The following is a 23,721-nucleotide window of genomic DNA, read 5'->3' on the forward strand; positions in this document are numbered from 1 at the left end:
GCTGCGGCCCCGGGAAGGGGGTCCAGGGGGCGGTGGCCCTGGGGATGGGGAAGGAGCAGGAGCTGCTGGAGGCGGCCCGCACCGGGCACCTCCCGGCCGTGGAGAAGCTGCTGTCCGGGAAGCGGCTCTCCTCAGGCTTCGGGGGCGGCGGCGGCGGCGGCGGCGGCTCCTCCGGGAGCAGCGGCGGCGGCGGCGGCGGCGGCCTCGGGTCCTCGAGCCATCCCCTCTCCAGTCTGCTCAGGTGGGTAACGCGCCGGGGCCGGACGGCTGGCTGGAGATCCCCTTTCCCCCGCCCGTCTCCTGGGGCTCCTGAGAGGTCGGGGCGCCTGAGACCCGGGCGGGTGGCTTTGCTGGGTGCCAGGGTCGAGGACCGGCGGCCCACGGGGCCAGGAGCGCCCGTGCAGGTCCGCGCGGCGCCGGGCTCTCATATCCTGACCCGGCTGCGGAGAATGGTGGGAGTGCCCAGGTGGCAGCCTCCGCCGCATGGCACAGCCCGGCTTCACCCTCGCCCGCTCTCGGGTGCCAGCTGTCGTATCTCACAAGCTACTTTAGAGCAGAGAAATATTTATTTGAAATCTCCCTCACCTCATGCAGAAACTCCCACGCCTTGCAGAATCCCACCGCTCCCCCGGAGGAAATTCTCTTGGTTCCCTTCTTTTGGGAACTTGGAACCTTCCACCCTGCTCCGCAGGACCTGGCTTTTGTTGTTGATACTAAAATTGTGTCTGGATTTATCATGTTCAGAGTGGTGTTCTTTTAGCCCCTCTCGTGCTTGCAGCTCAAATTCTAGTTCGTTGTCGGGAGCCTCATTGGATTAGTCTCTTAAGTGGCATATGCGAGATTCATCGAGGGGGTTACTCATCAAGAAACAAAGCTTTAGAAAGATTTGTTTAGGAAACTTAGGGGTGCTTTAAACTTTTCTGAGATCTGTTGTTAAAATAAACACTTGAATCCGGAGCTGGTAAGGATGGAGAGAGAAAGGTCACTTTTGTGTGGCTTGGAGGGGGGATTGGAGGTACTTTGTCAGTGTGAGTAAAATGTGTTGGTTCAGCAGCACTTTCATAGCCTGTTTTCTTTTCCTTCCTTGTTCTTTTGAGGTTTTTACGAAGTGGAAGTTCATTTAGAAATGGCTTCGTTGGCTTTTGTTCCCCATTGGTTTTTGTAACTTCAGTTTGAGTGAGTTTGGACCAAAGAAGCCCAGGGCTCTAATAAATTGTTAGGTATGAAGCACTGAGTACAGACCCAGGTCTACACAGAAGATTTTCAAAAGCGGCATAGGAGAACTCTCCCCATGAGTTCTTTTTTGGGAGGTTAAAACCAGTGCTGTTTGCCGCAGTTTCTCCAGTCCCTAGGGCAATGCTGTCGCACAGTTGGTACCTAGGATTCATTGAATGAATAAAAGTTATCAATTAGAGGATGACAGATTTCTAAATAGAGTGATGGCTGTACTCGCTGTGATTGTTAGTAGTTCAGCAGAAGGAGACAGAACTTAGGGGATGAGATGGAGATTATGACTTCTAGGAGGAGGACTTCAGCTGGCTTTGAAGGATGTGAGGATATAGATAGGTGACATACAGTGAGACAATTCCAGGTTGGCAAGCTATGGTCAGAGGCATAGAAGCAGGAAAAAGACTTGTTTGGTGCTACTGGGGCACTAGAAGAACTTCCTGTTGGCAGTCTTGAGTTTTTGGGCATAATAAAACGTAATAATGAATGGGTCCATTTCCATCCTTTAGAGTGATGTAGTCTTTCTTCGTATGTTTATAGTCTCAGTCCCTAGATCAGTGCCTCGCAACTCAAACGTACTTTGGATGCATGCATTGGGTTTTGAATCTTCTCTGGATTACTTTGATATTTCTGCACTTCTGATATCTGAGAGATGAGAGAAAGACCACACATGTTCCAAGTGCCAGTCTCTAATCAGGTGAATAATGTAGCGTTTGGAGGTTTGCCAGAAGATACCTTAACCCCTAGTATATCCTGCTGAAGTGAGAAACTTGCACGTCTCCCACCTTCCAAGTACAGGTCAAATTGCTCTTAGGCTCACACTTCAGAGACTGTTAACATTTTGCTGAGGATTTAGCTGCCGTGTAGTTAAGCAAGACTAGGAAATCTTTGTTTACCACAGTGTTTTTACTTTTGGCCTCATGCTAATAAGTTCAGTCTCTGTCCTAAAGTGTGGATGTGTTTCCACACCCTTGCGTAAGACAGCTGATTCCTGACTTGCTCTCCTGTCTCTTATAGAGATGGTAGATGGCCTAAGAGCTGCCCTAACCTCTCATCCTTGTGATTCTTAGGGGCAGGGAGGATCTGCACCAATAGTTACACTAGGTGTGTCATTAATTAGAGGTGATTCTGGCTCAACCTAGTGAAAGATCTCTGAGCAAATGATACTATGTATTTAAATAGTCCCTAGGTCAGCATGTCCTCCCTTTTTAGGTTTGGAAATCATGGAGGGTAGGTTCCCCATGCCCACACTCCACACCTCAAGGACCCTTAACGGGAGCTAGGGAATCGTAGCTTTAGATCTAGCCTTTGCATTAGCTGCCATATCCCACCCCCACTAGTACTGCCAACTGTAACCTATGTTTGTCCAGCTGTTTGAGTGACCAAGTAAAGCTGGCAAGAATAAGAGCTTACAGCTGCATTGGATATAAATGTTCCAAACCACATGTGTGTTTGTTCATCTACTTATGACCAACCCCCCCAACCGCCCCCTCCCCCCGCCATGTCCACAGAGGGTTTGTGCTGATTCTGAAACTACAAAATGCCCCTTTTCTTACCCCATGTCTTTTCTCTTACACTTCTTGGGCTTAGGTCTTAACTTCTTACAGCCCTCCCTAATGACCCTAATACACACGGATCTCTCAGGCTTCTACTTCTTTGGAACCCATCATCTGTAGTGTGCAGTAATTCACGGGCTCATTCTTTACTTGTCTGACTTTCATAGTTTATTGCACCGGCCTGTCAGTATAATGTTGACGTGCAGTAACCCTCACCCATTGAGAATATCCCTGAGAATCAGAAAGTCAGCAAAAACTTCTACTAGGAAAACAAAAAGTTGTTATAAACTTCATGTCTTTCTGACCTTTTCTTCTTTACTGCACATTTATTCAGAGGCAGTGTAGTATTACACTTAAGAACACTTGTTCTTGGGGCGCCTGGGTGGCTCAGTTGGTTGAGCATCTTTCTTCGGCTCAGGTCATGATCTCACCATTCGGGAGTTCGATCCCTGCGTCGGGCTGCGTGCTGACAGCTCAAAGCCTGGAGCCTGTTACAGATTCTCTGTCTCCCTCTCTCTCTGCCCCTCCCCCGCTCATTCTCTCTTTCACTCTCTATCTCACTCTCACTCTCTCAAAAAGAAAAAGACTACTTGTTCTGTAGTCAGACTGCCTGAATTCATAGAGTACTGCTATCACCGACTAGCTGCTTGATTTTATTACAAATTACTCAACCACTTGGAGCCTCAATTTCTCCATCTATAAATGGGGATAATATTGTTTGCTTTATAGGTATCACCTTAGATAATGTATGTAAGACACTTCCCACACTTTCTGGCACATTGTAAATGCTCACTATTCGCCATCCTCAGTTCAGCACATACAGTTTTGCCATGCTGCCCCTGGTATGTGCAAAGTACCAGGCTAGACATATTTTAAATGGTGTTCTTTCACACTTGGGTATGCGTTTTCCAGGTCATGGCAGATTAGAAGCTGTAAATAAGAGAGAACGTGCTTAGGTAGGCACATTAGTGCTATTCATTTACCTAGTGTTTACCCATTTTCTACTTTTGTGCCAGGCTGATTGCTACATGCCTTGCAAAGTTTATCTCAGACCTGGCACAGAATAGGTACTTTATCAAAATCAGTCCCTCTCCTGATACATCGTCTGTTTCCTTACAGCGTTTATAGTAATATGATATGTCTGTGTGACTGACAAAATAAGAGACAGAAAAAGCGATTAAAATCTATCCTAGCTTTTCCCATCCTCAGTAATTTGAGACTATTAACATAGATGTGCATAGCCCTACATACTTGCATAGGCCCCAAGCATTGTTGTACTAGATCTTTGTGCTGTAATTTCTGTTTATGATGACACTTAGCCATCAAATAAGTTATATGCAATAGAGCATGTTAATGAAAGTAGGAAAAACATATTTTAGTTTTTTATCCAAAATGATTCAAATACAATTTTTGTTACTTAAAGTAGATTATTTAGGAAGCGTAGTTATCTGAAATGTCTAGTCCTAGAGTGGTTCCGGATGGCATGGATTTTACTTTACATAATAGTATCTCCTTTTCTGATTGTTGAACAAATGCATGCCTTCAGTTGATAGCTTGGGACAGGCGCTGTGTTTAACTTCATTTTAACTCGTGGTATTTTTCAGCCCTGGACACACATTGTCATGGAACGGAGAGTTTGATATGTTGATGCTTTTAGTGAAACTGTTGATTTCCAGGAGAGCAAATTCTATTAGAGACCGTAAGATTTGGGTTAGAAGAGAATTCTATCAACTAAAGGGCAAAAAGGCCTGAAAAAAGAAAATGTTACAAGAAATCATCATATATTGACTTAAACTTTTTTTTTAATCCCTAAGCAAGTTTATTTTTTTATTTATTTTTTTTAATATATGAAATTTATTGTCAAATTGGTTTCCATTATTGACTTAAACTTTTATTGAGTTATGAGCTAAATACTGATGTATGTGTAAGGTGTAAAGTAAAACGTATTCCTGAGGGTTCAGAAGCACAGAGAAGCTAAACCAAAGGCTAGGACTGAGGAGTAGATGTGTCATAGTTTAGGAACATTCTATATTTAATTTCTCAAGCATGAGAAGAGTAAGAACAGAAGAAGCCAAGGAGGCTTACTGGAGAAATCGGAAAATGTATGGACAGTAGCAATAAATGTAGCTATAAACTAGTTTTTATTCTACCATTTGAGGTGAGGAGGGACACTATGCAGAAATCACCACGAGTTTCCCAAAAATATGAAAAATTTTTTTGAAATAAGGAATGAAGAATGAAAACTTTTGAAAAATGGACCCCACTTTGGGGACAATAGAAAGTTCTTCCAATGTCAGAAGACAATGACAACTTATTCATTGTTTTTAAGAAAGATTCCTAAATTTATGTAAGTAATTCACACTCAAAAGAAAAAAAAAGTGTTTAACAAAACCATCGCATTAAAATGGTCCTTCATTCACTCCCCAGAATGGATGTGTAGCTTGTAAACTATAATGACGTGACAGCTTTTCTCTCACTGCCTTCCTGCAGTGCCAGATTTCTTTTGAATATGCCTAATTTGAGCAAATGATTTTAACATCCTAAGAGGACAACAGCATTCTACGATGTTGATGTGAGGTCCTGAAGCAGGATCTCATGGACATGTGTGATCTAAGTTCTGGCTCTTTCCAAGAGAACGCAACAAAACAAACCAACAAAACACAACTATCCATTAGGATAACAGTTTTCTTGATATTACACTAAAGCTTTTCGATTCCTTAAAAATGATTTTTAAAGAACTTTTTTTTTTTTAAATGTTTATTTTTGAGATAGTGCGAGAGACAAGAGTGCAAGCGGCGGAGGAGCAGACAGAGGGAGACACAGAATCTGAAGCGGGCTCCAGGCTCTGAGCTGTCAGCACAGAGCCCGATGCGGGGCTCGAACTCACGGACCGTGAGATCATGACCTGAGCCGAAGTCAGATGCTTAACCGACTGAGCCACTCAGGCGCCTCAAGAACTTTTTAATATACCTCTTTTAAGTATGATTTTATTGGGATAGCAGCCCTTTTATTTTGGAATTGCTGTACATTTTTGTTTTCTTTAAAGCAGACTATGATTTTATGTGGTTATTTTGTGCCTAAAAATCTAGAGAGTTACTAATCTTAAACGAGTAGGGCGTGTAAGTGTAGAAAAAGATTTAGGGGCACCTGGGTGGCTCAGTTGGTTAAGTGTCTGACCAGCTCAAGTCATGATCTCGCGGTTTGTGGGTTCGAGCCCCGCATTAGGCTCTGTGTTGACAGCTCAGAGCCTGGAGCCTGCTTCTGATTCTGTATCTCCCTCTCTCTCTCTCTGCCCCTCCCCTGCTTGTGCTCTGTCTCTGTCTCTCAAAAATAAACAAACAGTTTTAAAAAAGAAAAGAAAAAGATAATTTTACGTAAGTTTGAAAAGTCAGACATCTCCTCTCCCTTTTTCTGAATTCTCCAATTGAAGTTCAGTTTTTACTGTCTTAGTTACAAAAATTAGAGACTGGAAACAGTGAAACAGTCTTGTGGTCGGAAGAATTTGATTTGTAGCCAGTCAGCTTCTGCATGTTCACTTGTCCTGGGAGATTATGGTCCCAGTGAAAGTTGCATCCTTGGCCAGAAAAATCCCTTCTGAAGGTTTTTTTCCCCTTGGTTTGTTCACCCTCAACAGCTGTGAAATTTGGCTTGCAAAAGGAAGTCAAGGCTATTTCTACCCTAGTTTTCAGTAGGGAAAGTAAATTACTGGGTTTTATAGCCCAGAGACACCAAGGAAACCCCAAGAGTAGATAGTGGAGAGTTTGTTCTTGGAAATGTCAGGCTCTCCTGTGGGTAGGAACTTGGTCTCTTCTGGACAGCCCTCAGAAAATGTTCCCCACACTGATTTCCAAAAGATTACTGGGAGATTTTTTGTGGTATAGAAAATTATATTGTTACATTCGTAGAACATCTTCAAGTAACTTTGGTGTGGTTACAGTTAATGGTAGTAATACTAGAAATTATATGTTATGGCTTCATATTTATCCTTTCTTAGTAATTTGTAGATCAAGTTTGTTTAGTTTACAAATCAAAAAAGAGTTTTTAAAACAAGTCAGTTGTCTCTGCTATACTTGTGATGTTATTACTGCTATTAAAAATGGTGGAGATGATCCAGGAAGCAGAACTGCCCTGTGGATTACTTAACTGACGAGGCCTTAGCATGGCTGCCGAAGGTCAGACTCTGACCCAACTCTGCCTTGTGAGTTAGTCAAGTTACATAACCTCTCTGAGCATCTGTGTCTTCATGTGTATAATAGGCCTGGGATAGTATCTACTTCCTGAAGCAGCATCACGTGAGCTAAAATATGGAAGGCACGTAATGCCTGGTAAACCTTGGCTGCTGAAACCTTCTGATGGGAGCCCAGTGCTTGCCACCTTTGATAAACTGGAATGGTAATCTTGTTGTTAAGGACATATTTTATATTGATGCTGCTTTAAAAGTTATAATAATTGATAGCAGGAGCTCCCAAACTTTTCAAATGTGAATCCCATTTTTAGAAGCCTAAACATGGTAATGGTGGCAGGGTACAGACTGATACAGGTCTACAGTGTTTTGTCTGAGACATTGGGGTTTAGTATCCAGAATTTTGGGGTTGTTGAAGAGTCCTAGTGAGCCCCTAGTGGAATCTGGGTCAACAGTCTGAAACATTGTATCCCTGCAGTGACATCTGTCAATATTCACACTAAAGGGGATAAATATGAAGTATGTTTAGGGCAGGTTTTGCACCTAAACAAGTTTTCCAGTAACTTTTAAAAATCTATTTTCAGGGATTTTTGGGTATCTGAATTATAAATAAGGGATTATGGACCTCTACATTTAGTATAGAAAAATTGCCAGACACATGAAAGCACAAAGAAGAAAATAAAATCATCTGTAATCCCACCACCTAAAAGAGTTAGCTGTTGCAATTTTCATGTATATTCTTTGGTCTTTTTTCTTTACACACAAAAAAATATAACATAATATAATATAATATAATATAATATAATATAATATAATATGTAAATATATATAATAAATTTTTTTTACTAGAAATGACACTGTTCTGTACATACTTTGCCTCAAATTTTCACTTAATGTATTATAAACAACTTTCATTTTCTCTTCAACCTCATTTTAAATGAGTAAGTGGTATTCCATAGTGTGTATGAACTGTAATTATTGAATCCCTTCTTTGCCATTAGTTAGGAGTTTGTTTTTAGTTTTCTGCTGTTGGAACAGCATTGGCATATGTAATCTTGTAGATAAGATTGTGTGCACATTTGTGCTTATAACATTTTATGTACTGAGAACAGTAGATGTAGTTTGAGTATTCAACTGTGACGAGAGTTACATATGCAGTTGTATTTGACGACCCTTATAATAAGAGTTACATCTTCTGGGTCCTTCTGATTGGGAAGTAATGTATTGATCTATGGCCGCTAATGCTACTTCTATTTAGAAAGTTACTTTTGTGCAGGCATAGGATTTTTAATGGTCAAGTTGGGACCTTTCAGGTCCTTCTTCAGAGGCTAATGTTTAGAAGAGGGCCATTAATAACACACAGTGCATTGAGCAATATGCTTGAAGCAGAATGAGACAAAAGTCGTTTTCTTTTGTTGTTCTAGCTTTCATTTTGGGAAATTTCAAACATACAGAAATCAAGAGAATAAAATAATGACACCTCACATACCTTATGTACTCATAAAACAATTATCAGCTTATGGCCAATTTTGTTTCTTTTTATCACCCCACAACTAAATTATTATTGTTATTATTTTAAATTTTATTTGAGAGAGAGAGAAGGGAAGAGAGAGAATGCAAGCAGGGGAGAAGAGCAGAGGGGGAGAGAGAGAGAGAGAGAGGGAGAGGGAGGGAGGGAGGGAGGGAGAGAGAGAGAAAGAAACTCAAGCAGCTCCATCCCCAGCACAGAAAGCTTGACATGGGGCTTGATCTCACAACTATGAGATCATGACCTGAGCTGAAATCAAGAGTCAGATGCTTAACAGCCACCCACTCCCCCCGCTGCACTGAAATTATTTTGAAGAGAGGCCTATATATCATATTACTTAAGTACATATTTTTAAAAGATAAAGATTTCTTTAAAAAATATTCATGATACCGTTATCACATCTAAAAAAATGGCAATTCCTTAAAATCATCAAATGTTTAGTTAGGGTTCAAATTTTCCATATTGTCTAAAATATTCTGTATTTTCCAGTTGGTTTGTTCAAGTCTGTAAACACCTTGTATTCATTTGATATATCTTTTAGTCTCTTTAAATCTGTGGGTTTCATCTCTGTCATTTTTCTTTCCAGTGTATTTGAAAGAAAAGGGGCATTTGCCCCATTTCCTGTAGTCCAGGTTTTGCTGATTGCATCTCTGAGGTGTCATTTAACATGTTCATCTGTCCCCTGTATTGCCTATAAGCTGGAAATTGGATCTAGAGACTTGATCTGATTCAGGTTCAATTTTTTTGGCAGGATTTCTTCCTCGGGGTGTTGTGTGCTTCCTTCAGTTAAGTCTTTCTTTTTTCTTTTTCTAAATATTTATTTATTTTTTGGAGCACGCAAGTGGGGGAAGGGTAGAGAGGGGGAAGCGGGCTCTGTGCTGAAAGGCTGACATCAGCAATCCCAGTGTGGGGCTCAAGCTCAGGAACTAGGAGGTCATGACCTGAGCTAAAGTCAGATGCTCAGCTGACTGAGCCACCCAAGTGTCCTGAGTCTTTCTTTCTTGTGATGGTGGCAGCCATTGAAGATCACTGCCTAGACGATGACTTCATTAAGAGTTTGCAAAATGGTGATATTTCATTTCTATTTTACGTTCTTCACTTATTACCTGGAATACTTTTTAGAGAGAAACCTCCTGTTATCAACCACTTGGTTATCCTGGGATACAGTTTGTTCAGGAAAGATGAGTTGAATGCCTGATTCTTTTCTGTTCTTTACCAGTTTTCAGATCCATTTGGTTTCCTAGTAGTCTTCAGTGGTGTCTAATGAGGTGTTTTTTTTTTTTTTTGTAAATATCATTAGGAACTCATATATTTAAACATATTTATGCTTCAATAAAACCTCTTAAAAATGTGCTCTGAGATATTTAGACTAACAATTTTATCTTACTATGAAAAGTAGTTGAATTGGTTTATAATGAAGTGGTGTTGTGTGTGTTTGTGTATTTTACTTGACTGATATTTCTACTCAGAGCCCCCCCCCCCCCTTTGTGCTGGTTCATCTGGCAATTTGCGAATCAAGTGTTCTAATCCTTGAGAGTATAGATGAGTTCAGCTAGCTTCCAATCTTTTTTCTCTTTTTAAGTTTCCTGCTGGCCATAGATGGCCCTATAGATGCCGAAAGACTTTAAAAGCATGCTTGAGGGACTTGAGTAACCAAATTCCTTAGGTAGTACTTATGGAAGACCAACTTTAAATAGTGTTTTCCCACCAGCTTTATGGGCGGACTCTAGATTAGAATCTAGATCTGTTAAGCTGACTTGTTACTTAGATTATTCAGTCTTATTTGTTACTCTGAATACGTTTCACGGTGTTACTCTTTTTACATAAACATGGAAGAGTGAGTTGAATTGTCTTTTATTAAGTATACTAAGCACATTTCTCTCTGTACTTACTGTTGATTTCTAATTTAGTGCATTGGGAGTTCCCATTCACAGCTCTGATTTTGAGTTCCTGTTCTGACATCTGTGCATTTCTTTTCTTGGTTTGGAGCTATATACAAAATATACACAAAAGCATTTTTTTGTTGTTGTTACATTTTATTCATTGGTTTTTTATGCTTGGAGTACAGGTGGGAGGTTTGGGTCTGGGTCCTTCTGCCTTGGCCCAGATCCCCCGTTGACTAGCCATACAAATACTACATTATAGAGTCAATTTAAAAGTGATAAAAGCAGGGGCGCCTGGGTGGCTTAGTTGGTTAAGCATCCAACTCTTGATTTCAGCTCAGGTTATGATCTCACGATTTGTGGAATTGAGCCCCCACATTGGGCTCAGTGCTGGCAGTGTGGAGCCTGCTTGGGATTCTTACTCTCTCCCTCTGCCCCTCTCCCCTGCTCATTCTCTCTGTCTCAAAATAGATAAATACGTTTTTTTTAAGTGATAAAAGCAGCACATGGAACCACTTATTTTTTCTTTTTGATAGTTGTTGGGACAGTCAGGGCTCTGCTTTAGAGAGATTTTGGCCTCTATTAGGCAGTGAGAGCATCCAGCACCATTATACTGACGGATTTCACAGCACTTTTATGTGGGGCTCTCACCTTCTTGTAAGAGCATTTTCATTAGTTAAGATGAAAAAATAAAAGTAAAAGTAAGAGGGGGCACCTGGGTGGCTCAGTTGGTTAAGCGTCCAACTCTTGGTTTCGGCTCTGGTCGTGATGTCACGGTTCGTGGGTTTGAGCCCCACGTGGGGCTGTCAGCGCAGAACCTGCTTGGTATTCTGTCTCCCTCTCTCTCTGCCCTTCCCCCCGGCTCACTCTCTACCTCTCTCAAAAATAAATAAATATTAAAAAGAATACAAGTAAGAGAAATATACTGAACTTCTTTACTCAGAATGGAAAATGTAGCTGAAAACACTGAAGCTTCATAGTGCCAAGCAGGTATCAACACCGTTGAGTTGGCTGGTGCATGATTCTTGCAAGACTGCGGCTGTAGCTCTGTCTCCACGTGGTGGGGTCTGTCCTTTGTCGTGACTACACCATGTGCTTATCCCTGCCAGTGATGACTAGCGGCAACGTGATGTATGGGCTGAGTCAGTCCTTTTACTGTGACTGGAAAAGCAGCTCCAAATGTGTATACCCCTAATAATACCAGTAGTCAGCATTTATTAAGCATTCACTGATACTGGATAAGTAGCATTGATTTTTACATTTGGAAGGTACGATCGAGTGCTTGTCTTTATAAGGATTAAGTAAGAAAAAAAATTTTAGGTTTATTTATTTAGAGAGGGAGAGAGAGACAGGGAGGGAGGGAGAGATGGAGAGAGAGAGAGAGAGAGAGAGAGAGAGAGAGAGAGAGAGAGAGAATCCCAAGCAGGCTTCATGCTATCAGCACAGAGCCTGATGTGGAGTGTGAGATCTCATGTTTGTGAGATCATGACCTCTGAGCCCAGATCAAGAGTCCGATGCTTAACCGATTGAGCCACCCAGGCGCCCCATGAAAATAAAATTTTTTCTTGTTCACCCTTCTGTACATTTTGCAACTTTCAGCTTTGCTTATGTAGATCTCCTAATTACAACTGTTTTCAGTCATAGCAAAAGTTTAAAATCTCAGGGATTTTAATTTCTTTGAGGAGCATTCTATTTTTCTTAAATTTTTTAATGTTTTCTTTTGAGAGAGAGGCAGAATGCGAGCAGGAGAGGGGAAGAGAGGGAGACGCAGATTCCAAAGCAGGCTCCAGGCTCCGAGCTGTCAGCACAGAGCCCAATATGGGGCTCAAATCCATGAACTGCGAGATTGCGATCTGAGCCCAAGACAGACACTTAACCAACTGAGCCACCCAGGTGCCCTGAGTAACATTCTGTTTTTAAAATTTGAAAAGTCTCTATTCCTACCTCTGAAAGGTAGAAAAAGTGGTACTGTTATTTAAGGTGTTAGCTATTACAGAGAACACAAGCTAATTTGGAGGTGACACTTTATTTAACCTTAGAAAGATCGTTCTTCTTTCTTCTTTTTTAAAGATTTCTTGACTTTTATTTATTTAAAAATAATCTTTTTACATTTATTTATTTTTGAGAGAGAAAGAGAGACAGAGCACAAGTCGGAGAGGGGCAGAGAGAGAGGGAGACATAGAATGTGAAGCAGGCTCCAGGCTCTGAGCTGTCAGCACAGAGCCTGATGTGGAGCTTGAACTCACAAATCATGAGTGACATCATGACCCGCTGAAGTTGGATGCTTAACCAACTGAGCCACCCAAGCGCCCCTATTTTATTTTACTTTTTAACGTTTACTTATTTACTTTGAGAGAGAGGGAGAGAGAGAATCCCAAGGAGGCTGTCACTTACCATGAGATCATGACCTGAGCTGAAATCAAGTCAGAGTCAGATGCTTCACTGCCTGAGCCACCCAGGCGCCCCAGAAGGAAACTTCTTTAAAGGAATTTTCTGCCTATATCAGAACCCATTTTGTTTGAGTGAACCAACCTATTGACTTTGTTTTCCTTTCGCCTGAATAAGCAGTCATTGTGATTTTCTTTTGCTCTCTTTAAACACAATCCATTTCTCCAGTAATTTTTCCTTTTGAATTAGAGTCAAGACCTTCTTAAAAGAAGTTCAATAACCAGGAAAGCTTGCAAAACAGATCAGTTCAGGGCTGTTTACTTGAATCACTTCAAGATTCTTAGGCTTTCTTGTGTTTGTTTTTAGATCTTTAGCTCTTGGCTGGGCCTGGAGAGGAGCCCCAGTCCTGGCTTTGTTTTTAACTATTGGTGCATTGTGTCCCACTCTTCCTCTGATCCAGCTTGATGAAGCCTGAGCATTGACACTTGTCCTGGTTGGGTCCAGCTACCTGATTCTTGCTTCTTCCGGTTGCCCCACGGCAGTGATAAAACTTGCAAAAGTCGGCCCATATTGCTGTATCTGAGGTAGTTAACTCACAAGTTAATTCACAACAGCTCAGAGTTGTTGCCATAGTTGTAGGTGGGTATGTACACGTGTATTTGGAAGGGGGATAGTTTTACTTCTCAAGCACTTAATACTTTGTCAAGAACTTTACATCTGTATTTTCTCAGTTTACCTTTATAGTATGCCTAGTAGATAATTATCATCATTCCCATTTTACAGATGAAGAAGTCAAGGTTCAGGGACAGGTTCAAGTCCAGGGCCACACAGAGGGGTACAAAGCCAGGAGTCTCTCTGGCTCCCAAACTGTTGCTTATAAAGCACTACATGTGACCACTTGGAGAATTGTCTCTTTGGATGAGATTCAAACATCACTCGCTATATGCTTAGGTAATATTTTACCAAAAAAGAGGAATGAGGGATTTATTTATTTTAATGTAATAGTTGCTTTTATAACTGTCATACAGTGTTCTAAGCACTTTACAAATGTGATCTCATGTTGTCCTCATGCTGTCCCTTTGGGGAAGGCACTAGCATTGTTGCCATTTTATTGATGACGATACTGAAGCACAGAGAAGTCGTGTAGCTTTGCCCCAGGTGGTAAGCCAGGAAATGGTGCACCTTGGTTTTGGTTTTGAACCCAGGCAGACTGGCTTCGGAGTCCTTGCTCTTAGTTTTTAGGCAACCGGGGATTCTTTTTTTTGATTCAAGAATGTAACACAAAATCCCTTTGGAACACTTGACCTAAAGTAAAAGGCTTATTTTCAAAGAAATCATTGGCAGTTTCCCTGGAATATAGGAACATTACGTGAGGGGAATGTCTTTAAACTTATGCCAAATAATATATTAGTTTAGAGTGTATAGGGGAATGCCCTGCAGCTCGTGAAGAGGGAAAAGCCTCCCATATCGCTTCTTTCAAGCTTTTCTTCTAGAAAATTCCCATCTTCCTCTCAAGCAGGTTAATGCGTTTTCATGAATTTCATCTGTGAGAAAGTTCGGCATCCCTACTTCCCCAAGTTCAAAGTGATAAAGGTTTGTTTTGGACACATGACTGCCAGCTGTACCACCAAGGCCAAAGTGTGTGCAAGGGAAGTAAGTCTAAACAGTTGGTAAGAAACCAGAGACCTGTGTATTGAAGTGATTTCTAATTTCTTGCTATCCACTCTGCTTTTTTTACAGTTCTCTCCCCTCCCCCTCCCTCATTAGTGGTTTATGACCAAATTTTAGACCTCAAATAATAATTAGTTTGTCCATAAAATGATTTCCAGAGAATATTGTCCGGCCGATTCAAATGAGTGTTGATACTAATTTGAAGCCTGGGATTTAGGGACAGGGGGTGTTACTTTCCATAATCCTCGGCGCTTTAATCTTCACAATCCTGTGGTATACGTATTAGTGACCATTTCACCGATGAGATTTGGAGAGGTTAAGTGCCTTGCCCAGGACTGAGGTTTTGCATTTGGGCCTTTAGAGTCTGTTTTGTGTGGAGATCATGGCTACCAGGAAGAAAGCTGTTGAGTCCCCAGGTTGTGGAAGTGGAAGGAGAATATAGTATTCTAGTTAAGCAGTTCTGAAAACACCTATGGGTCCTATATGCTTAGCAGTAATAGAAGAGCTGTATTACTTTTTACCTACAAATGCAAATACCTCAGATATTGAAATTGGCAGAGATTCCGGAATTGCTCCTTTTTAATCTATTGCTGCCTCCATAATTGTATGTTTAAGACCTAGCTGGAGAATAGTTTTCTCATTAGTCACTTATCAGCAGCCCTTTTACCATCTTTAGCCGGCCCAGGGCAGGCTTTCAAAAAGATTTCTAAGTAAATGATCCAGGACTTGGTGCTTCATTTTAAAGTTTAACTGCTTTTTGTTTTTCCAGAGAGCGTGTATAAGAAATCAGGATCCAGTACTCTGACTCACTATGCTTTGTCAAATTGATAGAGCTGTCTTTTTCTTAATGTCTTTTCTTTACCCATGATGATGTGTTATGTTAGATGCATTGTCCTCAATTTCCATCACTTCTGCATACCTCTTTTTAATATTTACTCTTTTGCCAACTATATCATTCATTTACAGAGCAGCCCAGGTAAACTTTAGCTCCTGCTCATTCAGTTGGCGGATATTTATGAAGACCTAATTCTTTTGAGTGAGTTTTCATAATCATTTAAAAATACCTATTGGGGGTGCGTGGGGGTTCAGTCAGTTAAGCATCTGACTCTTGATTTTGGCTCAAGTTATGATTCTCTCTCCCCCTCTCTCTGCCCTTTCCCTGCTCATTCTCTCTTTCTCTCTCTCTCAAAATAAATAAATAAACATTAAAAAAAATACCTATGTTTGCTGATAGCAGTGCATATGTAATTGTAAGTTGTGTGTAAGCTGCTGGTACTAACAAAATGATCCAATAGCAGCTAAACCCAAGATTTACTTTGTGTGTCAGGGGCAGAGGGGTGAGGTCCCATTGTAATCTATAAAATTGATTGCTTAGAACTTACGTGTTTTTTTATCTTGATACTGATGGCTTTCCAACTGGCTTATTGTGGGCTTTGGTTGTCATTCCAGTAAAACGATTTTCCCATGAACCACTTCTTTAAAAGTCAGATCACCAGGTAGAGATACGTTTTTGGTTTGGTTTTTTTTTTGGTGAGTTGAATCCACTGTGAGTTCAGACCACAAGTCTGGGTCTCTGAAAAAATGGGAATGTTACCTAAAAGCCCAATGGCCACTGTTTTACTTGTTTACACACACGCATTTTTTTGAATGCTTCCTATTGCTCAAGGTGTCATCTGATTTTCTTTTGGTGATAAAATAATGAGGTCATTGGAATCATATGATGACTCTGGCTGGCAACAGTTTTCCTCATTACCAGGTATGGGAGACTCGTGAGCCTTTGACACCTATAGGCTTTAACCTACTGCTTTTTGCCATAGTTTTGATTGTGGTTCACATTTGTTTTAATCTCTCGATGTCCACTTAGTATTTACTCTTAGAAGTTAGGATTGGTCTTTGGGTTCATGTGGCCATCTGGGTTTGAGTGGAACAAAAACTCAGTCTTGTCGCTCCTTCCTTCATGGGTTTTGATTTTAGCCTTGTATGTGTTGTTGTAGATTCTTGGACAAAATCTGTAAATTAAGTTTTAAGTTCTTCTTGTCCATAGAGTTTTAGCTTGCTCCAGGTCTGTCTTGATCCTTGGGATCTGGAAAACACACAGGTCTCTTAGTTTTATCTAGTGTCTCCATGTGTGAACTCTGAAGGGAAGAGGACGTAGGTTAGACAGAAAATTCAATCCACAGGAAACATTGTCTCCAGGAACCTTCCTCCTTCTAAGTGCACACTGCCTCTGGGAAAGGGCATGGGAGAGCAGTCCCTCGGGGCCTTGTGCCTAGTACCAGCTCAGCCACGCTCTAGCTGAATGATCTTGGGAGTGTTTCTTACTTCACTTGCACCTCAGTTCCTCCATCCATAAAACAAGGCAATGTTTTTAGCATTCTTGCCAGGTGTCCTGAGGAAGGTGCACGAGAACATCTCAAAGCAGTTGCACAACCAGACTGTGGCTTACTGTCTTCTCACTGTGCACCAGAACTGGGCCAGGCCTTTTGTATACCTTGTGCAGAGGGTAGGTCAGGAGAGGAGGAGAGGTCTGTCCTCTCATCTCTGTGAGTGTGTAAGTGGGCCATTGCTCCTTCTGCCCTTGAAGCTTTCCTAAACAAACACTGACTAGTGTTGGATAGTTGTATGGTATGCGTACTGCTGTAGGAGATAGTTAGGCATACAAAATTTGTCAGTTCCCTTAAGAAATCAGCTTGATTAGAGCAATGACAGAATGACCCTGTCAACTCCTCAGAGAAATGTTTGGTTCCAGGACTGGGGCAGAGAAAACAAAAAAGACAGGGGCACATCAAAAGAACATAGAAACCAACCTGAAAGAGCTCCCGAAAGCCAAAGTTGGAACGATTTGAACAACAACATGAATAACAATAGTATTGGATTATTAACCAAAGAATGAAATAAATATCCATGAGTTAATGATATAAATGATTTGATAAATAAATGGGGGTGAAGATATAGCTCGCCCTTCCAGAAGAATTCTAATTAATAAATGTAGAAGGAATGAGGGGAATAGAAAATCACCTTTAGCAAACTATAGTAATAGTCACTGCAGGCAAGATCTCCAGTGGAGGCTAAAATTAGTGGGTGGAAGTTTAAGGAGAAACAGAACATTCATATGGCCTCCAAGCATCTTCCCTGACATATTTATTGATTACTGGTGTGCTTTCAACCCATGCCCACATATTCTTCGAAGCTCTCCTCTCCAGGAGATGAGGTTTCATTCCCCTCTTCTTGAGTGTGGGCTGGACTTAGAGACTGGCTTCCAAATTGTAGAGTATGGAAAAGGAAAAAACAGTAATTTTGTGGTGGAAGAACCTGGCAGACAACACCTTAACCAAGTGGTCAAGGTTGATAATTGCCTGTGGTAAGCCATGTTGATAGCACTTACCCCTGAGAGGGATGTGGTGAGAAGGATACTTGGCCTCTCGTGTTCTTCCTTGAAATCTGTCACCACAGTATAATCATGAGAAAACAGATAACCTCAAGTTGAAGGACATCCTACAAGATACGTGAGTCGTACTCTTTAAAAATGACAGGGTCATGAAAGACCAGGGAAAGACTGAGGAACTGTTACAGACTGACTACTAAGTGTAAAGTGCGATCTTGGAACAGAAAGGGGGCAGGAGTGTAAAACTGGGGAAATCTGAATAAAGTCTGTAGTTTAGTTTGTCTTTTTTTTTTTTTTTTACATTTATTTATTGTTGATAGAGACAGAGCACAAGTGGGGGAGGGGCAGAGAGAGAAGGAGACACAGAATCTGAAGCAGGCTCCAGGCTCCGAGCTGTCAGCACAGAGCCTGACGCGGGGCTCGAACTCACAAACCTTGAGATCATGACCTGAGCTAAGTCGGACGCTCAATGGACTGAGCCATTCAGGCTCCCCTAGTTTAATAGTCTTAAGTCCAGTGTTCATGTCTTAAGTTTTGGTCAGCGTACCATGGTTATTTATGTAAGATGTTGACATAAGGGGAAACTGGATGAAAGGTCTACAGGAACTCTGTAAGTCTTCTGTAAGCCTAAACTTATTTCAAAATAAAAAACAAAGACCATATCAGATAGTGGCTCTGGAGTCATGTTGTCTGGGTTCACATCTGGCTTTTGCCACCTACCAGTTGAGAGGTAATAAATGACTTTATTAATTTTTTTTGCCTCTGGTGCCTCATCTATAGTAATAATTCCTCTTCCTTAGGTACTCAGCATATAGCACTGGATGTAAATAGTCTGTGCTAAAGGAGTTTGGAGGAGGAGATGGTGGTACCAGGGGAAAAGGGTGGTCTAGAGACCCCTCCTCCCACTGCAGATACTCCTGGGAGGTGGGACTTGAGCCCTGCCCTAGAAGAAAGCCTAAGACTTAGATAGCTGGTGGGAGACTGGTGTGGCGGAGGAGAACAGCTGGAAGCAAGGGTAGAGAAGCTGCATTGAGAAAGATCTGTTTGGGGGCACCTGGGTGGCTCAGTCGGTTAAGTGCCCAACTTCGGCTCAGGTCATGATCTCACACAGTTTGTGAGTTCAAACTGCATCAGGCTCTGCATTGACAACTTGGAGCCTAGAGGCTGCTTTGGATTCTGTGTCTCCCATTCTTTCTGCCCCCCCCCCCCCCCCCGGCTTGTGCTCTTGTGCTTGTTCTCTCTCTCTCTCTCTCTCTCTCTCTCTCTCAAAAATAAGCGTCAAAAATTTTTTTTTAAAAAAAGAGAAAGAGCTGTTTGAACAGTGAGTAAACTGTTCTGGGGGAGTGGAGACTACCTGTGGAACCAGTGAGGGAGAGGCTGGTAGGGTGGGTGGATGCTGGCTTGATGAAGTTTAGACTTAGGCTGGAGGCCTGAGAGAGGTGAGAAGGGGGAGGGGGAAGGAAGGATTGGGGGAAGGAATGGGGGAGAGAGTTGGGGAGGAAAAGAAGGGAAGGGGGAGGAGGAAGGAAGAAGGGAAGGAGAGAGAGAGGGAGGGAGAGAAAGAGATTACTTCGAAAATTATTTCAGTCCCAACAGGATTGTGGTTGTACTTTGAGTATTTGTTGATTGAGAAAATATGTTATGACAGAATGACTGTGAAGGTAGTAAGTAATACTCTGCAATAACTGTGTCTTATTAAATGTGGTAGTTTCTCTGTACTTTTGGGACATTGTTATATGTGCGGGTGAGACATTTATTCTGCCTACTGTCAATGCCTACTGACCTTTTATAATAACACTTTGGCCCAGGGCTAAGAATCACTGCTGTCAGTAACCAGGAGTCCTCAATGTGCAAGCATCCTTTGACTTCAGAGCCTTGTGTTTGGGGCGGTCTTCCATAACAGGGGAAGTATGTTTCTTTTATTAGTTAAAAAAACAACAACAACAAAAAAACCTCTTGATATAATTTATATACAGTGAGTACATGGACATTAAGTGTACACAATGATATCTTTTTACCAATGTATACATCTGTGCAGTTATCACCTAGATCAAGATGTAGAACATTTCCAAGTCTCCAGAAATGGTCCTCTCTTGGTCACCTCTCAGCCAAAAATGCTCCTCCTTGGGGAAACCATTATTTTGACCTCAATCACCACGGGTTTTTGCCTGGGAATGTGTTTCTTTTTCTCCCCCATACACCCAAGTCCATGAAGTACAGTGAGGCGGGAGCAGGGATGGGTCTGTATGTGCCAAATTCTACACTAGACAGATTTCCAGGCTTAAATACATTCTCCCGTAAAACCACAGACCTAGGCTTTGTGTTACTTACCTAAATTCAACCCCATATCTCACTGGCTGCAGAGTCAGTGCTTTTTCCATGACACCATGCTCTGTGCCTTCAACTGACATTTACCATAGCAATTATCATCATCATTAAAGTCCCTTCGAAGTTTCTTTTTTTTTTTTCTTTCAGTAGTTTATGTGGTAGTCAAAGAGCAGCAGTTAACACACCCAGTCTTCCTTCTATGCTTTTTTTTGGGGGGGAGGGGTAAATCTCTTGGGGGTGTTGTGCTAATTTGAAACCAAAGGACAATGGCAGTGTCTTCATTTAATGAGTGCCAGACCATGTGCCTAGCCAGTGCAGTTAGAAATCTCGATTGCAGCCTTTAATCTTCTGGGGGACACAGAGGATGGTGTGATGAGTGCTGTGAAGCAGAGGGATGCTGGGGGAATCACATAGGAATGAAAGGACAGGGATGGGGGTGGAGGTAGCTCTATGTGCCTTCTAGAAGAAGTGAAGTCTGAGTAGAATATTAGAGCTAAAAGTTGTACAGGCAAAGAAGGGGGTAAGTGAGGGCTCTTCTGGGCTGGAGAAGAGAGTACTGTGTATGCTGGGAGTGGATAGATGGAAAGAATGGCACATTCTGGTAACTGCAGGTAAGAAGGAGGGAGGTGGGGTGCTGTGGGGTGGGGAGAGATTATCTGAGATAGCAGACACAGGTGAGCCCATTATGCTCCTGTTAAGGAGTTGGATTTTGCACTGAAGGTAATGATGGATTTGCAATTTTGGAAGATCGCTTCAGGTTTTTGGGAAATGGAAAGGGGGGGGGGTGTGAAATTGACTAGGAGTGCAAAATGATCCAGTCCAGTTAACAGTGGGTAGGGAGAGGAGGCCAAATTGGAGAGCTACTTAGGAGGTCAATGAACAAGAGTTGGTAGTTGTTAATTAGCAGTTGAGAGGTCGATGACTTAAATAGGATGTTACAATGTAAAATGAGAGTGGATTTTTGTAGAACTAGAGTTTTATAAGTCATAACTGAAGTGAAATACTTTTCCCCCTCTTCAGCACAAGGACAGTGGTTACTTTAGAACAGCCCCATTACTTATTTTGGGTCACAAGTTTGTAGATGGAGACCTATAGTTGTGTAACTTTTTAAAAAGCACGCCAATAAATGAGTCTTTTGGTTTGTTTTAATCTTCCTTTGAATATTGTGATGAAAGGTAAGTCTCCCAAGTGGGTATTTCCAGAGAAGACCCACAAACCCCTGAACCCATGAACTAGTGGGGAACTGGTGATGTGGAAAGAAGAAAAGGCAGACGTTAACTCCTTTCAGGATTTGCAGTTACTTATTTACTGAGACATGTACTTTATTTACAAACCAGTGCTTCCTGCGAAATGGTATATAAATTTGATTCTAAGGGTTTTATAAAGTTTAAAGCTAACTGTCTTTGCTTTGGCCTGTGGTCTGCTAAAATAAGCCCTCTGTGTGCACAGGATAGCAGTGAGGGGGATCCTTAAACCCACAGGGCTATTATCTAGGCGCCCAGGACTTCCTCACTCCATCCTTGGCCTTAGCTATGAGAATGTGTCCTTTTGAAGCTCAAGGACTAAGTGCATAGGACTGAAAACTTCTAGAGAAGGCAACACAAGCTGCTTGGGCTTTGTGATTGGCAGCCTCTGGAGTCCCAACCCTGAGTGGTCATTAAGAAACCCAAACCACACCCTTTATGCCTAGAGGAAGCTTTTCTCTGCAGTCAGCCAAAATTCAGCCATCTGCCTGCCCCAACTCCCAAATTTCCTGTTATTATAAATCCTTGACAGTTTAGAGTGAAGGATGGTGGTGTGTGGGGCAGAGAATCCTTATTCAGATGAACAGAAGAGAAATGGCAGTTTGGCTTCAGAGGCCTACATGATAAAACTGCAAGATACATTTCTTGCCTCCGGAATCTCTGAGTAGTGTTCTGGGCCACTACCAGTCTCTACTATTTCAGTTTTCAGGATGTGCCTGGGGACTGTTAATGCTGTTACAACAACACAAGTTCTTATTCACCCAGGGACGTTCCTTTCAGCTGCACGTTGTGAGTTAGCAAGCATGCTAGGTGTGAAACAATTTGTGGGTGACTTCAGTGCAGTGTTGTGACAAAATCTAACAATCATATGCTAATCTGACACTGTTAATGATATGCATGATCATTATTGTGCTACCTGGTAATTAGCTCACATAAGTGACTAATAGTATTAAGTTTTACATGGCCAAGTCAAATTTTCACAGTTTCTTGTTTATTAATTTGTTGGCTCTTCAGCATCTATAATTAGCATCAATGTCAGCATTTTGCATTGATTCCTTATATATCTGATCCTCATCACTGTGATGCCCTGGTTCCCCTGTTTTGAAACACAAAAGTCTGGGTTCTCTTCCATAGAGCCCTTGGAGGGATAGGGTTGCCCTCACCCCCATTCTGTCTCACCCAACCTCAACCTCAAAGTAGCTCCTATGGCTTCTCCCTGATCTCAGGTATTCTGGAAGTCTGGGGTCTTCAGGGAGTTGAAACTCCAGGCCTTGGGACTGAGTGGCCTGCCCAGGAGTAGGAGAGCACACTGTTGGGGAGAGAGACCCCTTCACATCTGAGAGGAGTTGACAACACATTTTATTAAAGAGTAGCGATTGAAATAAGCGACAATTTCTCGCTTAGCAGATAGTAAGGATTTAATAGACTTTTATTCATAGAACTATCTTATTCTACTGCCAAGTTGATTTTAGGTTAGAAGAGTGCACTTGTAAGAATACTTTAATATCTTGGTTAGAGGTTCACTGAAAAGAGAATGATACATTTTAGATGGATTGAGAAACAGAATTGGTCTTGAGTGACGTTTTTGACCTGCCCTCGTATGTGTGCATGCCGTGATGGGTGGTTCAGTTTTTGGTGGTGAGATGCAGAGCCTTTTATTGTGGTCCTTCTGGCTGAGTGTGTATTGCCTATATTGTGGTTAACCTGACCCACCATTTGGTTCCCTAAGGTTAGGTTTCCTTTTCTGTACTTGATGAATGCTGTCTGCCTCTATAGGAGTGAACTTTGTTCTTCCTTCAAACATTCTACTGAGTTGCTGCTCTGTGGCCGGTTCTGTGCTAGGAGCCAGGTACAGAAAGATGATCAAATATCTCTATTTTAAACAATATCTTTTGCATTTACCTGTGTAATCTTATTTGGCCTCACTACCCTGTAAAATGCATAGAGAGTTCTCATGTACCCACAATAGAGATATGTAATCATGGAGTGATGAACCAACTTGTTCAAGGTTACATATCATAATAGTAGCTGAGCTGAAGCCTCAGTCTCTTGACCCCCAACTATTCACTAGGTAGGAAAGACTAAATAAAACAGTCTTTGGGGGCGCCTGGGTGGCGCAGTCGGTTGGGCGTCCGACTTCAGCCAGGTCGCGATCTCGCGGTCCGTGAGTTCGAGCCCCGCGTCGGGCTCTGGGCTGATGGCTCAGAGCCTGGAGCCTGTTTCCGATTCTGTGTCTCCCTCTCTCTCTGCCCCTCCCCCGTTCATGCTCTGTCTCTCTCTGTCCCAAAGATGAATAAATGTTGAAAAAAAAAAAAAAAAAAAAGATTT

At 41.9% G+C, this 23,721-nt stretch overlaps 1 protein-coding gene across 6 annotated transcripts in view; it reads left to right on the forward strand.

Annotated features, from left to right (window-relative positions):
• Positions 1 to 23,721, forward strand: part of ANKS1A (ankyrin repeat and sterile alpha motif domain containing 1A) — a 180,965-nt gene continuing 157,244 nt past the window's right edge. Inside the window, exon 1 of one of the 6 annotated variants that reach the window (XM_040473255.1) lies at positions 1 to 241. In XM_040473255.1, coding sequence (XP_040329189.1) covers positions 45 to 241 — 197 coding nt within the window. In that variant the 5' untranslated portion in view covers positions 1 to 44. The remainder of the gene's footprint in view (positions 242 to 23,721) is intronic. The other 5 variants (XM_040473256.1, XM_040473257.1, XM_040473258.1 and 2 more) reach the window with 5 other exon arrangements.

The sequence above is a fragment of the Herpailurus yagouaroundi genome, unplaced genomic scaffold, assembly GCF_014898765.1.
Source record: "Herpailurus yagouaroundi ecotype Mexico unplaced genomic scaffold, PumYag 139, whole genome shotgun sequence".
NCBI classification, from domain to species: Eukaryota; Metazoa; Chordata; class Mammalia; order Carnivora; family Felidae; genus Herpailurus; species Herpailurus yagouaroundi.